The 15,169-nt window shown below is 42.8% G+C and overlaps 1 protein-coding gene across 1 annotated transcript; it reads left to right on the top strand.

The window, feature by feature from the left end:
* Positions 1–484: 484 nt before the first annotated feature.
* Positions 485–13,947, top strand: LOC147620435 (pentatricopeptide repeat-containing protein At1g62350-like). Its single transcript, XM_086824652.1, has 3 exons — positions 485–673; positions 745–1,019; positions 13,249–13,947. The coding sequence occupies exons 1-3, from the start codon at positions 535–537 to the stop codon at positions 13,663–13,665; spliced, it is 831 nt and encodes a 276-aa protein (XP_086680778.1). The 5' UTR covers positions 485–534; the 3' UTR covers positions 13,666–13,947.
* Positions 13,948–15,169: the final 1,222 nt, after the last annotated feature.

Below are 15,169 nucleotides of genomic sequence, written 5' to 3'. Positions count from 1 at the left end.
TCGTTAGCATTTTGACAATAAAATACTTGCAAAATTTTATAATACCTGTCAAAAATTACACTAAATATAAAAAAAAAACTTGCTTTATTTCATCAAACTTATCAAATTTGAATGGCAAGGGTGCCCATCCTTCTAGTAAAAACTATGTATCCCAACATATTTCCAAGGAGGAATTCGGTCTTGCATCTGGCCATGGCGACGACCAAATATTAGCTTGTAAGAACCTTCAGTATGGGACTTGCTTGCCCACCGCTTACTCACCAATCCTTCTAGTAAAAACTATGTATCCCACATATTTCCAAGGAGGAATTCGGTTTTGCATCTGGCCATGGCGACGACCAAATATTAGCTTGTAACTTCAGTATGCGACTTGCTTGCCTACCGCTTACTCACTAAAAACTCTGTATACCTGGAAGATTTCCGAGTAGGAATTCAATGGGCGTGGCTCAAAAAAAATAAAAAATAAAAGAAGTGTGAACATGAAGTTGTCTGGCCTATCCCCATTAGAGAATCATGGAGGGATGAGAGGAGGGCATGGCCAGACTTTGTCTACGGAAGGACATTCGGAAGCTTGTATCTGTCGCTGCCCGTGGCCTTGGATTGTACCGGCGATCAAACGTGGCCCCGTTCAGTGCTGATGCGAAGCAGCAGCAGCAGAACGGGGAAGAGCCAGGTATATTTCCCGCCTAAAAAGAATTCAAATAAATCAAAAGAGGGTTCTGATTTGATGAGTGGTGGTTACAGTGGGGGCGAAAGGGAGGTTTTGGAGTGCAAAAAATGGTGTTGAATCAGAAGAGGAGAAGGCCAAATGGCATTACCTTCCAAGGAGCCCCTTGTGGAAAGGGAGAAGCGGCAGTAAGGAGGCTCTGCTGGTGGTCAGGGAGCTGAGGCGAGCGAAAGGGGACCCGTGGAGGCTCCACGAGCTCCTCTGCAGTAAGGTCGCCCGCCTCCTCAAGCTCGATCTCCTCGCCACCCTCAACGAACTCCAGCGACTCGAGGAGGTTGACTTAGCCCTCATGGTCAGTAAGTGATCCCTCTGCATTTTCTTTTTTAAGTTTCTTTTAAGATTCAAAATGAAAAATTGAGCTTCATTCACCTCCAGAATTGGGTACTCCTTTGTAGAGTTTGAACCTTGTACACATTGCATTCTGTAAACATGACCCATATGAATTCCACCCCTCACTATGACCCTCGTACCTATTCATGCATTGCATTTTGCAAACATGGCTCATTGTTGAGCAGCGACCTCCTCACCCCCATTGCATGACACATAGGGGAAAATGTGAGAAGAACATGTTCTCCTTTGCCCATCCATCTGTTTCATCATGATTGGGGGCTGCACATGCCTAACGAGACATTGTGTCACATGCTTCAGGCCTCGGATGCATGTGCCACGACTATTGGTCATGTAGAGGGTAGATTAGGACTGAGACAGACCATCGTAGTCCTTAATCTCGAAGGTCATTGAGAGATTGGTAGGAATGCACTAGAGTGACATGCGTGTGATGGGAAATCTAAGTGCTTGAAGGCAAATTCTTATGAGAATGCACAGGTATCACATGCATCAGTGTTGAGATATCGAGCTCTTCTAGTGAGGCGGTGGACACTGATGACCCACCTGGGGGATAGGCCCCACACTTACACCACTTGCATGGTTGGTGAGATCATGGGAGATATGCGGCCAGTGGGATGACAGGCTGTGTGATAGCCATTCTAGAGACTGGCATAGTTATAGCGCCAGCTCATTTAGTCGGGTTCACACTATAGAGAACCCGTGTATGTATTTGGTTGAGTACCTTTCATATTGTGTGTACTCTTATTCTTGTATATGGTGTGTTGAGTGTTGAGTAGAGAAGAAGAAGATTTTCAGCCTCTTACTTTGTGTGTTCTCTATTAGGGTTTTGTGAGTGTGTGTGCGCTTGCAAGAGCTCAAGCTCTCTTCCCCCCTGCATCTTTTGAATCAGAACTCATATGCATGTGTCGTGGCTATTGATTAGGTGAGATGTGATTATGCCCTATTGATAAGGGCCAAGGTAATTGAGTGATTGAGAGGTTTCGGGCTTAGCATAGGGTTAGTCTAGGTGCAGGTGATTATTGCGCGGAGGCAAAATCATACTTGTCGAAACATCCCAATAAGATGGAAGCGGAAACCCCCAAAGCATTTTGAAAATGGTAAAAAAATGAAAATGGAAACAGATCCCAACGCCATGTGATTATAGTTGCATTCCATGCTCGCACTCAACCTCGTGATCTGTACAATACTTTGCATGCTTCTCAAGCATTCTGTACGCCGTACAAAATACACAAGCTTCTACATCAATTTTGAAGTTTGTGTTTGTCCTAGACCTTATTAGGCAGTCTCTATTCCTCATCCATGCATTCCATATGCTTGCCCTTGTCCAAGAGCCACCTGGGCCTTAGGCCAGCCCATAGTACATGGGATAGCAGTGTGAGACCCCATGAAGCCTTGCCAGACAGTAGGGAGGGTTGTCAACCAGCATCAAATGGCTCATATGGAACAAGTGCTTACCATTCAATGCTTATTATGCTATGCGTGGGTTGATAAAACAGGCCGACAGGCTCATGAACAAATCGACCAGCATATGAGGGCAATGGGCAGCAATTGGGGAAAAACATCTCATATCTCTGCACGTGTTGAAGTCTAAGTGCTCAAGACAAGCCAAAAAGGAGCCAAGCAAGGGAAAGTGTCGATCAAGGGATTAATCTTTAGGCTAAAAGCTATCTGAGCCAAAGGAAGACTTCCATGTCAACTTAGTCCCGACTATTTATAGCTAGACATTTGTCGTTCTACCTTTCAATAAAGCAAATACACGATACGTGGTGGGGGCCCTTTTGAGGATATTTGGGACCCAATACTATGTGTTTGTCTCTCCTCCCTCTATGCACTCTTATCTTCTCTACATTGTGCTATTCATCGTCAAGAACCAAGGACCGAAAGTACTTATTAAAGTATAATCCTCGTCTGTAAGCCTCCACATGTTACAATGGTATCAGAGCTTTGCCTTTGGGGAAGAAATCAGCCAAGAGAGATTTTTTTTTCTTCTGCTTCTGTGGTTGGTTTATAAACGCCGATAGCACTCCCCAATCCGTTGTGACTCTTGTCCCTCAAAGGACTGTTGGTTTTCAGCCTCCGGAAGTGACCGAAAATGTCTCCCTCACACATAGTGGATGGTTTATTTGTGGTCAGGGAAAAACTTGACCACTCCTACTATGACGGACTTTCGTGATCAGAGAGAACACCAGATTCAGGAAGAGACTGTCACTTCTACAGTGACGACATCAATCAGGAAGCCATGTTTCCAATGGGGATATGCAAGCAATGTTCCAAAATTTTATGCTTCTCATGAGGCAACAAGGGGAGCAATTTCTTGAGCAAAAAGCCATGATTAGGCCCTGGAGAAGCGGCTACCTCTTCCTCTCCACCCATTCCTCCCCCCTCCCCCTTGCGAGTTCTCACCCAGATCCCTTCCCCGATCTCTACCTCGACTAACTCCATTGTGGAGTTAACGCAGTAGTCCCGTGGTTTACATCAATTGCAGGTATGAGAGTTTGAGCTTTGGACATAGGCAACAACTCGTGCTGTCACACAAGGGAATCAAAGACGACACATGGAACACAAGCGTTTCCTTGCAGCTCTCAATGCAAGGGTGGTATCGGTGACTTCCTCGACTCATCTTCATGAGAAGGTGAATTTTAGTAAATATAATGGTAAACTCGATCCCACGGTTTTGTATTCTTGGATTCATCAAATTGAAGCTTACTTTGCTGCTGGTAGAAAGTTGGATGTGGAGAAAGTTGTGTTAGCTAGCTGCTAAATTGAGGGTGAAGCTGTATCTTGTTGGGCTCATCGGGCCTACGCAGTCACAAGAAACATTTCAAGGTTTTTGGGGTTTTGTTTCGGAAGGTTTTGTCCCTTAGCCTCAAGGTTTCAAGGTTTCGAAAAATCAATATTTTTATCAATTATAAATGTTAAAAAACATATAAAAGCCACCTAAAAGCATAGTTTAATGATGAAAAAAACACATAAGACATAAGGCACATGGCACATGCAAAATACTTCTCATGACTTGTAAGTTGTGACTCGAATGTCACCAAGTGAGAAAACCAGATTTTATAGTGAACTTTCAACTTTCAACTTTCAACCCACACATCCCGAATACCATCCTTTTGGCGAGGCATTATGTAGAAATTGAGGGTTCAATTTACCTAATTGAAAAGGGAAAAACAAAAAAACCTAATTGAGGTAAAACTGACATAATTGAAGAGGGAAAAAATTAGCCTAATTGAGGGAAAAATTGAAGAGTGTCATGTGCATCCGTTAATCTTGATGCTCATGGACATGCTTATCCTCATGAATAGATATATGGGTAAGATAAGAGGTAGAATATGGTCCGATTTGAGCAAACTTGGTAGCCCAAACGATGCCCAAAAGTGCCTAGGACATAGCCCAATTGTTAGGGGCACAAGTTGGACACATTATTAACACAAAATAGGCATTCATTAGAATTATCATTCAAAGATAAAGAGGATCCATTTGTCAGAGTCTATAAGGCAACCAAGACACAATGACGAATCAGGAGGAGCTTCTCTTGTCCAATTGCAAGTAGAGGTTTGCAGGGATCTTTGGTATGCATCATGATGCTGTGAATCAGCAAGATCATTGTATATATAGCATGTTTTGGCAATATACAATAGATTAGAGATCTATCTCTCCTTCTCTTTTGTGTCTTTGCGAAACATAGGATTATCATTAATCTTCTTTGCATAGCATTAATAAAAAACATGCTTCCACGATGCTTGTCATATTGGTATTAGAGCTTAGGTTGTCCTAGGATAGTCCTTAGCTTACTTTTTTTGTAGCCTGAATTAGGGTTTGTGCTTTAGGGTTTGCAAATCAAAATTAGGATTTTTATGTAAGATTAGTGGGGTGTGCAGTGATATACTCAACCACGCATCTAAGAGAGAGAGAGAGAGAGAGAGAGAGAGAGAGAGAGAGAGAGAGAGATCCCCCTTTTAGGAATATATTCAGGAGAAATCCACAGGCATGCTGGTCATGATCAAATACAAAAGCAAACAAATATGCCGATGTAGAATCCCTAAGTGGAGTTGGTGTCGAGGCACGAGATCTCTTATGCCTAGAACACCACGGGAATGACCCACAAGTATCTTTCACCGGGCTAGTACCAAATCCAATATCCAAATCCAAATCCAAGTCCAAGTCCAAGTCCAAGTCCAGATCCAAATCCAAGTCCAAGTCCAAGTCCAAAAATCACTCGCTCATCCCATGAGTAATCCCACAACTCCTACAGCCTTGTCGATGAGAAGAAAACCATGGAAAAGCTCTTTTTGGCAAGAAAACTGATATAAAACTTGTTTTAATGGTTTTTGGGGGGGTTAAAACTTTCAAAAAGCAGTTTTTAGGGTTTTTGAAATTTTCAGTTTGTACAGCTCCACAGATCTGTACAGTTCCGTACGGGTCCATACAGTCGTATGGACAGGTGATACCGTGGCAGAGCAGTTGATGGAGGCACTCCGAATCAGCAAGCAACAATGAAAAACTCCATGATTTGGTTCATGATCAAGTAGATGATGATGGAGAAGATGATCTCCACTCTTCAACGAAGATGGCAACGCGATGAAGAGGTTCTTCTTCAACTTGATGCTCAAGAGAGGTTCATGCTTCTTTTATACTTGGGAAAGCCTTGCTTTTTGCCTAAAAGTGATGCTTTTGTCTTTTACTTTGCTTTTGGTCTTTTTAATAGTAAAACATTACTCAACTTTAGTCAAAAGTTCTTGTTTTGCTTTTCTAGCTTGAGGGCCTTACTTTTTGGCCCTGGAACTGCTTTTTGAAAAAGCAGCTTTTAACTTTTTGGTATGGCTCAGTCTCCTCTTTCCAATGGTGCCTTTGGCTCGCGGTCAACCTAGTTTGACTTTTTGCTTTTTCCTGCTTTTTGACCAAAACTGGTGCTTTTTCTTAATCAAACCTTATGAACCCTATCCCCATGTCTTCTTCCACCTGACTGGTGTTCGGGCATGGGTTTCTTTTTTTTTTTCTTCAAGTTTAACAGAAGGGAATGTCACGTGCATGCCCGTGCCACAGAAGATCATCAGATTGACATCACCAAGAGGTGTTGCATGCACGGACTTCTTGTTGTACTGATCCATAGCCCTAAGCATGATTAAGAACATTGATGCTAATTAACTTATGATTAAGACAGAGGAGAGAGGAGAAGAGAGAGATTCGTGTTTAGGTTTTCTTATATTACTATGGTACAAAAAGGTAACTGATTGCTTGTACATGATGTAGGTTGGTGGCCTGGGCCCCTTCTACATGACTCCTACTGATTATTGAATGAATGAATGATGAGCTACTAATCTATTTTATGTTGAATTATGAGTTGTGTTTAAATATTTGGATTGGACAACAGTCAGCCAGCTGTAAAGCTGTCGGCCTGCTGAACAGTCCCAAAAATGCTACAACTAACATAAAATGCTAGGCGGGTTGGCAATAAATGTTGGATTACTCCACAATGCTGGCTGACTGGTCCTGGTTGCCTTCTGATGCTAGCCGACTGATGATAGGAGGTGTCCAATGCTGCCAACAATGCCCAGATGCTATTGATGATGATGACGATGATATAGTGCTATGTCTGATGACCTAACTACTGATGTTAATGCTTCTGCTACTGATGTTAATCTAAATGCTTATCTTATCTGCCGCACTAATCAAGGATTAAGCCAGCTCATGCTAAAGGTGCTCGGTTGGCCCGTTTCCCATTGACTTCGGTAGACAAGCTATTGAGAGGGATTTAGAACAGGAATGACCATGAGTATCAAGAAGTTTGAGGCTTGTAGTGCTAAGTTAGTCATTGAGGCATAGAGTTTGTGCAAGATTTCATGGTTACCCCTCTTAGAGGAGCAGATATAATCTTAGGGATTTGTTGGTTTCACAAGTTTAGCCGTCTATACATTGACTAGGAATGTCACACTTTTCGGATTCTTCGGAACGTGTCCAAGGCTCTTGTCAACATCAAATGTGAGTTAGGAATTCCTAACTTTCCACTCACAATGCACATGGAGGCTAAATGAAAACTGAGGAAAGGTGCAAAGGTTTCGGTGATCTATGTTTAGACTCCCAGACCGTTACCAATGCTTAGGAGAAGTACCAGGCCCCACACTATCAATTCGAGAAGATTTTCCTTTTGGACAATCTCCCTTCCAAGCTCCCCGCATCTAGACTGGAGGATCGTAGAATTGATCTCCTCCCAGGCTCGTATTTCCTGAGTAAGTTTTCCTATCACTTGAACAAGGTTGTGGAATCGGAGTTGGATTGCCAACTCCAAGAATTGTTGCAATTGGGATTTGAATGTTCTAGTGTGTCTCCTTTTGCAGCACCAATCCTTTTTGTCAAGAAAAAGGATGGATCTTCCAGACTTACGTGGATTATTATGCTTTGAACAATCTAATAGTTAAGAGCAAGTTCCCAACGCCTCGCACTCGTTATATCCTAGAGAGACTAAATGGAGCCAAGGTGTTTTCGAAGCTTGACTTAAAAAGTGGATACTGTTAGGTACGGATTGTTGAAGGGGACATCCCAAAGACAATCTTCCACACTGAATGGACCCACTATGAGTTTGTGGTCATGTCCTTCGGCTTGACAAACTTTTCGGGGACATTTAACGGCATGATGATGCGTGTGTTCAGAGACTTGATTGGAAAGTGTGTCTTCATTTTCTTGGATGACATACTAGTTTTTTCAGCTATAGTTAAGTAACATGACATCAATGTCGAAAAAGTGATGAAATTGGTGGAAAGCAACGAGCTTTATGTCTATGAAAAGAAGTCGGGAGTTCTATTTGTTCGTAGTTCATTATCTTGGATCCATAATTTGTGCTGAAGACATCCGATTAGATCCCACCAAAGTGAAAAAATTTTAGGAGATTCTAGAAAGAACGCATGACGCATGGTCATTTGTGGAGATTCGCCAGGCATATTTCACCTGCATCGACAAATTCTGTAACCTCTTGGTAGCTCTCACAGATCTACTCAAGGGTGTCAAGACCCGTAGGCAGAGCATCCACACGACTCCATGTGGATTGCAAGCTTTCAAGGGCCTCAAGGTTGCTTTATCAGAGGTCCCTTGTTTAGCGCTTGCCTTGTGGGATGATCCATCCCAAGTAATCACTGGTGCGAGTAATATCACCATTGGAGCTGTGCTATAGTAGAATGGTCATCTAGTAGCTTACATGTCTTGTAAGCTAGCTTTACGTCAATGAAAAGAAGTCCAGAGTTTTATTTGCTCGTAGTTCATTATCTTGGATACATAATTTGTGTTGAAGGCATCCGATTAAATCCCACCAAAGTGGTAGAGATTTTGAATTCGGAGATTCTAGAAAGAGCGTATCATGTATGGTCATTTGTGGGGATTTGCCAGACATATTTCACCAGCATTGACAAATTTTCTGACCTCTCGGTAGCTCTCAAAGATCTACTCAAGGGTGTCAAGACCCAAAGACAGAGCATCCACATGACTCAACGTGGATTGCAGGCTTTCAAGGACCTGAAGGTTGCTTTATCAGAGGTCCCTTGTTTAGCGCTTGCCTTGTGGGATGATCCATTCCAACTTCAAAGTAATCACTGATGCAAGTAATATTGCCATTGGAGCTGTGCTATAGTAGAATGGTCATCCAGTAGCTTACATGTCTTGTAAGCTGATTCTTGCAGAGAGGAATTACTCGGTCTATGATTGGGAACTCTTAGCTGTGATTCATGTCCTAAAGCATTGGAAATTTTTTCTATATGGGTGCGATTTTGAGGTTCACATGGATCATCAAGCTTTGCACTGGCTTCAGACGATCCAAGTGCGCAATGGAGTGACTGGCAGTACCGTCAGAGTCAAATCTTTTAGCAATTCGGTGGCATGATTGAGTATCCAACCTAGTGGCCGATGCATTAAGTATGAAAGGAATATCCAATCCGCATGGATGGAGCTCGTTGTTGCAGGACTAGACGAGATGAAGCGCAAGTACACGGATTTTGATGAATTCGGTACTCAGTGGGAACATGCGTTGGACACCAGCGGACCATGTCATTTCTTGATATGGGATGATTGGCTTTTCTGCAAAAGCCGGCTATGTCTTGAAGCAATTTCGAGCTACCATTCTCCATGATGCCCATGACGCCCATCATTGGTGGACATAGGGACATGAAGTCAACATTGGAAAAAATTGAGAGGCAATTCTACTGGCCAGATTGAGGTAGGACGTGTTCACGTATGTGCAACATTGTCCTATTTGTCAAAAGATGAAAGCGTCTCATGGGAAGAAAGTGGGTTTTTTACAACCATTGCCAATTCCTGATGGTCTTTTCAAGATATCTCTGGATTTTGTGACAAATCTGCCTCCTAGTGTAGGTAAGGGTAACACACAATGTTTTGACGGTTGTTGATCGTTTTAGCAAGTTCGTAAAGCTTATTCTGTGCGGGGCTAATGTGATGGTCGAAGATGTTGCAAAACTGTCTATTTGGCATTGGTACCCAATTGGTGGCATTCCTAAAACCATTGTATTAGATCGCGATGCCAAGTTTACTAGTCATTTTGGAAGGGCATTGTTTGATAATTTTAGTACTAAGTTGATTTTTTCTAGTGCATTCTACCCACAGATGGATGGCTAGACATTGATTTACAATCAATTGGCGTTTGACGTGCAGCGTATTGAATTGCTATGTCCATGATCAGCAAGGTGAGACCCCATGAAGCCGTCTCGGCCAGTAGTGTTAGATATCATCCCCTTCTTGCTGACTTCCTATTTGGTGTCCTATTTTAGCCTCTAGGGCTGACCATGTTAGTCAGAGGGATTGGTCACCCCTCACTCATATTTTACCCATATTTATTCCCCATTTATTGTCCTGGGTATTTTTCCCAGTCGTGGAGGTCTTTTGCTCCAGTCGGCTGCCTACATGTAGTAGTATATATAGCCGGCATGCCTCCCTCACATATTCATTGCTTGCCTAGCTTGTCTAGCTGCAGTCCCTCACTTACGAGGTTCTCCCCTCTTGCTCGGGACATGTATTCCTTTTGGTGATGTTATTGAGAGCAGATTCTCACCTGTGTTTCCTCTCCATCTCCCTCTCCCTCTCTCTCCTGTGTTTCCACTTTCCCTTCTTCCTCTGCACATTCTATCATGGTATCAGAGCGCCGGTTATTTTCAGCGTTGGATGATCCCTCCTATACCTCTTCATATCTGTGTTTTTCTGCCCATGGACAGCTCTGTGTTTTTGTGTTCATGCGTTGAAGCGTGCGTTTCTTCAAGGGCTGATTGATACCCATTCAGTAGGCTGCAGTTTCCTCTCTTCAAGGCGTCAGATTTCAGCCTTCTTGGCAGCCTGACAAGGGTGTTTTTTCTGGACAGCATACCTGTCCTTCTTGGCGGCACCTTCCAGGGGTTCTTAGGCGTTTTTTTTCAGGACTGGACAGCAACATAGCTGTCCCAAACAGGCTGCGTTTTTTGGCCTGTTTGGGCTTGCTTTCCTTTCCTGATCTTGGAGCTCTCTGGGCTCCCTTTTGCCTATCCTTTCAGGTTATCTTGTGCCATCCCTCCCACCCCGTGATTGTTCTCTGCAGCAGTTCTTGATCTGAGGCTTCAGCGTTTCATATTCAGCCCCTTATACCTCTGCGTTTTCAGATTTGCAGCCATGGTTGCTGCGTTTTTCTGAACCGATTTTGTTGGTAGCTCTATCTTCACTTGAGCTTCATCTGTTGGACCTGAAGGTACCTTCTCTTCAGCGTTTTTCCTCATAGGAGATGTGGACATTGGTTGGCTTGAATTTTCAGGTTTGTAGCCCTTGTTTGGCTGCGTTTTCTTCTCTAGTGGACACAGATCACTTGCAGAGGGGGTTTCTTGTTTGGATTGTGGCTTTGGAGGCAGTTTGGTACTTGAGGAGGATTCTGAATTTCAGATTTCAGTCAGCGTTTTGCTGATTTTGGAGCATCTATACCTATGTTTTGTTCTTGGCCTACACGGTTTCCCGGTTTCTACATGTTCCTTGCCTTTTGTTGGCGGTGGAGTGCTATTTTTGCTGGATAGCAGTGTTTTGGCTGCGTTTGCTTCCCACAGGAGTTTTCTACACTCAGAGGGGGCCTTTCTCCAGCTACTTCACTTGAGGATCAGTTTCGGGAGCTGTGTTGTATCTGTGGAGACTTTCTTCTTTGACAGGAGTTTACAGCTATTTGGAGGAGAGCAGTGATCTTTTCAGAGATCGTGAGCAGAGTTTATTTTGTCCGAGCTTGTGTTCTTTGGAGGAGAGCAGTGATCTTTTCAGAGATCCTGAGCAGAGATCTTTTCAGAGATCCTGAGCAGAGTTTATTTTGTCCGAGCTTGTGTTCTTTGCAGTATTTGCAAAACAAGGAGGGTGTTTTGCTCTTTGCGGTGTGATCCTTTCACATGGATCTTTTATTTGTTGTTGATTCTACTTCTGGAACAGTCTTCTGCTATCTGTGATGCTTTTGAGGACTTTGTTACCACTGCAGTTTATATTCCTGCTTCCCTTCCTCATTGTGAGGAGTCTATCTCTGCATCTCTTTGTGATGCTTCTGAGGATGCCCCTCCCCCCTGCCAGTTCTGCTGGCTTGTTGTTTTGGAGGATGTTTTTTTTGGACCCAGTGGGATGCTTTGGATCTGTGGTTGCTAACCGTGCCTGGAGCAGCACATCGCAACCTATGTGGTTGTTTTCTTCCAGAGGAGCGGTGTACCTGGCAGCTTGTTCTATTGCTTTTGTAGTTGAGTTGCTGAGGAGATTGCTTGTGGAGCTTTCTTGGTACCTGGTTCTGCAGTCTTTCATCTTTGATCGAGGACGGCGTCTTTGGCTTCTTGGAGTTCGCTGAGCATCCGGTGCTGCAAGGGGGTGTTAGACATCATCCCCTTCTTGCTGGCTTCCTATTTGGTGTCCTATTTTAGCCTCTAGGGTTGACCATGTTAGTTAGAGGGACTGGTCACTCCTCACTCATATTTTACCCATATTTATTTTCCATTTATTGTCATGGGTATTTTTCCCAATCGTGGAGGTCTTTTGCTCCAGTTGGCTGCCTACATGTAGTAGTATATATAGCCGGCATGCCTCCCTCACATATTCATTGCTTGCCTAGCTTGTCTAGCGGCAGTCCCTCACTTACGAGGTTCTCCCCTCTTGCTCGGGACATGTATTCCTTTTGGTGATGTTATTGAGAGCAGATTCTCACCTGTGTTTCCTCTCCATCTCCCTCTCTCACTCTCTCTCCTGTGTTTCCACTTTCCCTTCTTCTGTTGCACATTCTATCAAGTAGGAGGGCTGTCGGCAGCATCAAATGGTTCATATGGAACAAGCGCTCAGCATTTAATACTTATTATGCTAGTTGTGGGCTGATAAAATAGGCCAACAGCCTTATGAACAAACCGACTAGCATATGAGGGCCTATATAAGTGATGGGCAGCAGTTGGGAAAAAAACATCACATATCTCTGCAAGTTCTAAAGTCCAAAAGCTCAAGACAAGCCAAGAAGGGGCCAAGCAAGGTGGAAAGTGAGATCAAGGCTGAAATCTATCTCAGCCAAGGGAAGACATCCAAGTCAATTTAGTCCTGGCTATTTACAGCCAGAAATCTGTCATTCTACTCATTCAATAAAGCAAATACACCATACGTGGTGGGGGCCCTTCAGAGGGTATTTGGGGCCCAATATTGTGATACTGTGTATTTGTCTCTCCTCTCTCTGTGTACTCTTATCTTCTCTACATTGTGCTATTCATCGCCAAGAACCAAGGGCTGAGAGTATTTGTCAAAGGACAATCCCCATTTGTAAGCTTTTGCATGCTACACGTTCTAAGCGTACCTTTTCTTATCAGTACTTTCCCGTACTTGCACTGTATTGTACGTATTGCACCTAACCTTTCTGATCACCTTACTCCGGTTATTACTGAGATCATTTCAAAGGGTTCAGTGCACAAATGTGCCTTGTTCAAGAGACTATAGGATGAGGGTTTCAGGCATCCACCGTATGTGTTTCTCCCCTTAAATCTGTGCGTTGATTGTGGGCTGCTGTGCTTATTAATGTTGTCTGATATTTTTCTGTTTTTTTCTCTTCAAATATTTTGTTCTTTCATCTATGCACATGGGCACGTGCATGCAAATTGTGAACATAAAATTCTCTTACCTTAGCTGATCTCGCTTTTGAGCTTACTCATTTGTATCTGCAGATCTTTGTTGTTGTTCGGAGGGAGCTTTGGTACAAGCCAGAAGTTTATCTATACCGAGGTATGCTGAACTGCCTGGGACGTAACAAGCGATCAGCTCAATCTCGCATTGTTCTTAATGACTCAAAAAGAGAGGGGATAAAGCCTAGTGCTTCCTTGTGTTCAGAACTCATGGTTGCGTTTTTACAACATGGCATGGCCTGTGAGGCTATTGAAGTCTTTGAAGAAGTGAAAGCAGTTGATGCTTGTGATAAGCTCATCTATAGAATTCTTATGAAAGAGCTTCATCAGCTTGGAAGGTCAGACCTTTGGTCAAAATATAGAAAAGAGTACAAAGAAACATTTGGGGAAGGGGAATATGATGAACTGAGTTACTATGAATATTATGCTCAGCCAAAGAATATCAGGATTGCTAAATAATGTCAAAAGGGCTTTTATGCTTCAGTCCTTCTTCTCTGCTTCCATTACTTATTATTCCTGCTACAATTCTAAAGGTATCATATGGGTCTTACATCCGTTTTCAATTTGTGTTCCAAGCTGAACTAGAGTTGCAGAGCTATCCAAACTTTTCGTTCAAACTTGCAAATAATATGGCCAACCTGGAGTTCAGGAATAGTGCCATTTTGTGCCATAGTTTTTGTAACCTGTATGTGTGTGTGTGTGTGTGCATACGTCTGCTTGTGTGTATTAATTGTCAATGAGATGCATCTCAAGCAAGAGACAGTTTAACCTACTTGGCTACTTTGATTTGCGGGTAGCTTGGTGACACTAGTGAGATCCGTTTTTTTGGAAGCTTTATTAAATTCTCTATCAGAAAGTTCCAACAGGTTAATGAGATGTATGCTATCCGTGGGTTAGCATTGAGAACAAACAGTGCAGCAGGAAAGTAATGATGGCTAGATACTAATGTTATAAGATATAGACAGGGATACTTGCTGCAATGAGCAAGTTGTGCAAGCTATGTAGGATTCCATGCCCAAAGTAGAAACCCCTGATTCCACTGGTTAGTGTTGAAAAAAGCAGGCAAATCAGCATGTTTACAAGGCCTGTTGGCAAGGTAGTATAGCTTGGTGCCTGCATCTGAAGTTGTGTGCCCTTCTCCCCAAAATAACATTAAAAGTAGCTTGATGTAGGGGATAAGGAAGCTACAAAGAACTTATAAAAAATAAAACAATCAATTACCTCAAGTTTAAAGGAAAGAAGAAAGAGCTTTCAATGCAGAGTGGAGGCTAAGAATTTAAGCAGCTCTACACATGTGATGTGATTTCCATGCCAATCAACGATGCACCTAGCAATGTATTATCAATGACTTTGTTTGCTATCTTTGGAGGTGCTTTATGTTTTTTGGGTGGCATATTTTCCATGACAAGGTTTTCTTTCTGGTTTTCTTCATTTTGCCTAGATTGGTTTTTCCACCTTCACGAGACTCTGCACTACTACTTCCAGGCTCTCCGCTAACTCTCCACAGGCTAGGGGTTCCTGCTTCCTCCATTTCCTCTATACTTGTGTCATATTTCCTTTTGTAATTCTCTTCATTATGTGCATGTCCTTCTCTTCTTTGATTCTAGTTCCTCTCCCCCTTCTTCTCTGTACAGTTTGATTCTTCCTTCCTGGTGCACCCTCCTTTCATGTGATCCATTTGCATACAGTTTAATTCTTCCTTTACGGTTTGAGGATCCCATTCTATCCTATTGATTTTTATAGTCTAAATGCATTTCCCTACAACATATTAGTAAACTTAAGAATTCCTATTACTAGAACCTATCATTACTTGGCAACTTTGGCGACTGCAATCCTTTCTCCCCACCTAGTGATACTAACTAAATTATCCATTGTTCTCAACATTTTTCATTACTAACTAAATTATCCATTATTCTCAACAATTTTCATTCAAATTCCATTTCATTTCCTCCCATTTACCAAC

The sequence above is a fragment of the Cibotium barometz genome, chromosome 31 (genome assembly GCF_041138505.1).
Source record: "Cibotium barometz isolate CiBa-2024 chromosome 31, ASM4113850v1, whole genome shotgun sequence".
NCBI lineage: Eukaryota > Viridiplantae > Streptophyta > Polypodiopsida > Cyatheales > Cibotiaceae > Cibotium > Cibotium barometz.
The sequence above is the reverse complement of the archived record's forward strand: the minus strand, read 5'-3'. Positions and strand labels throughout refer to the sequence as shown.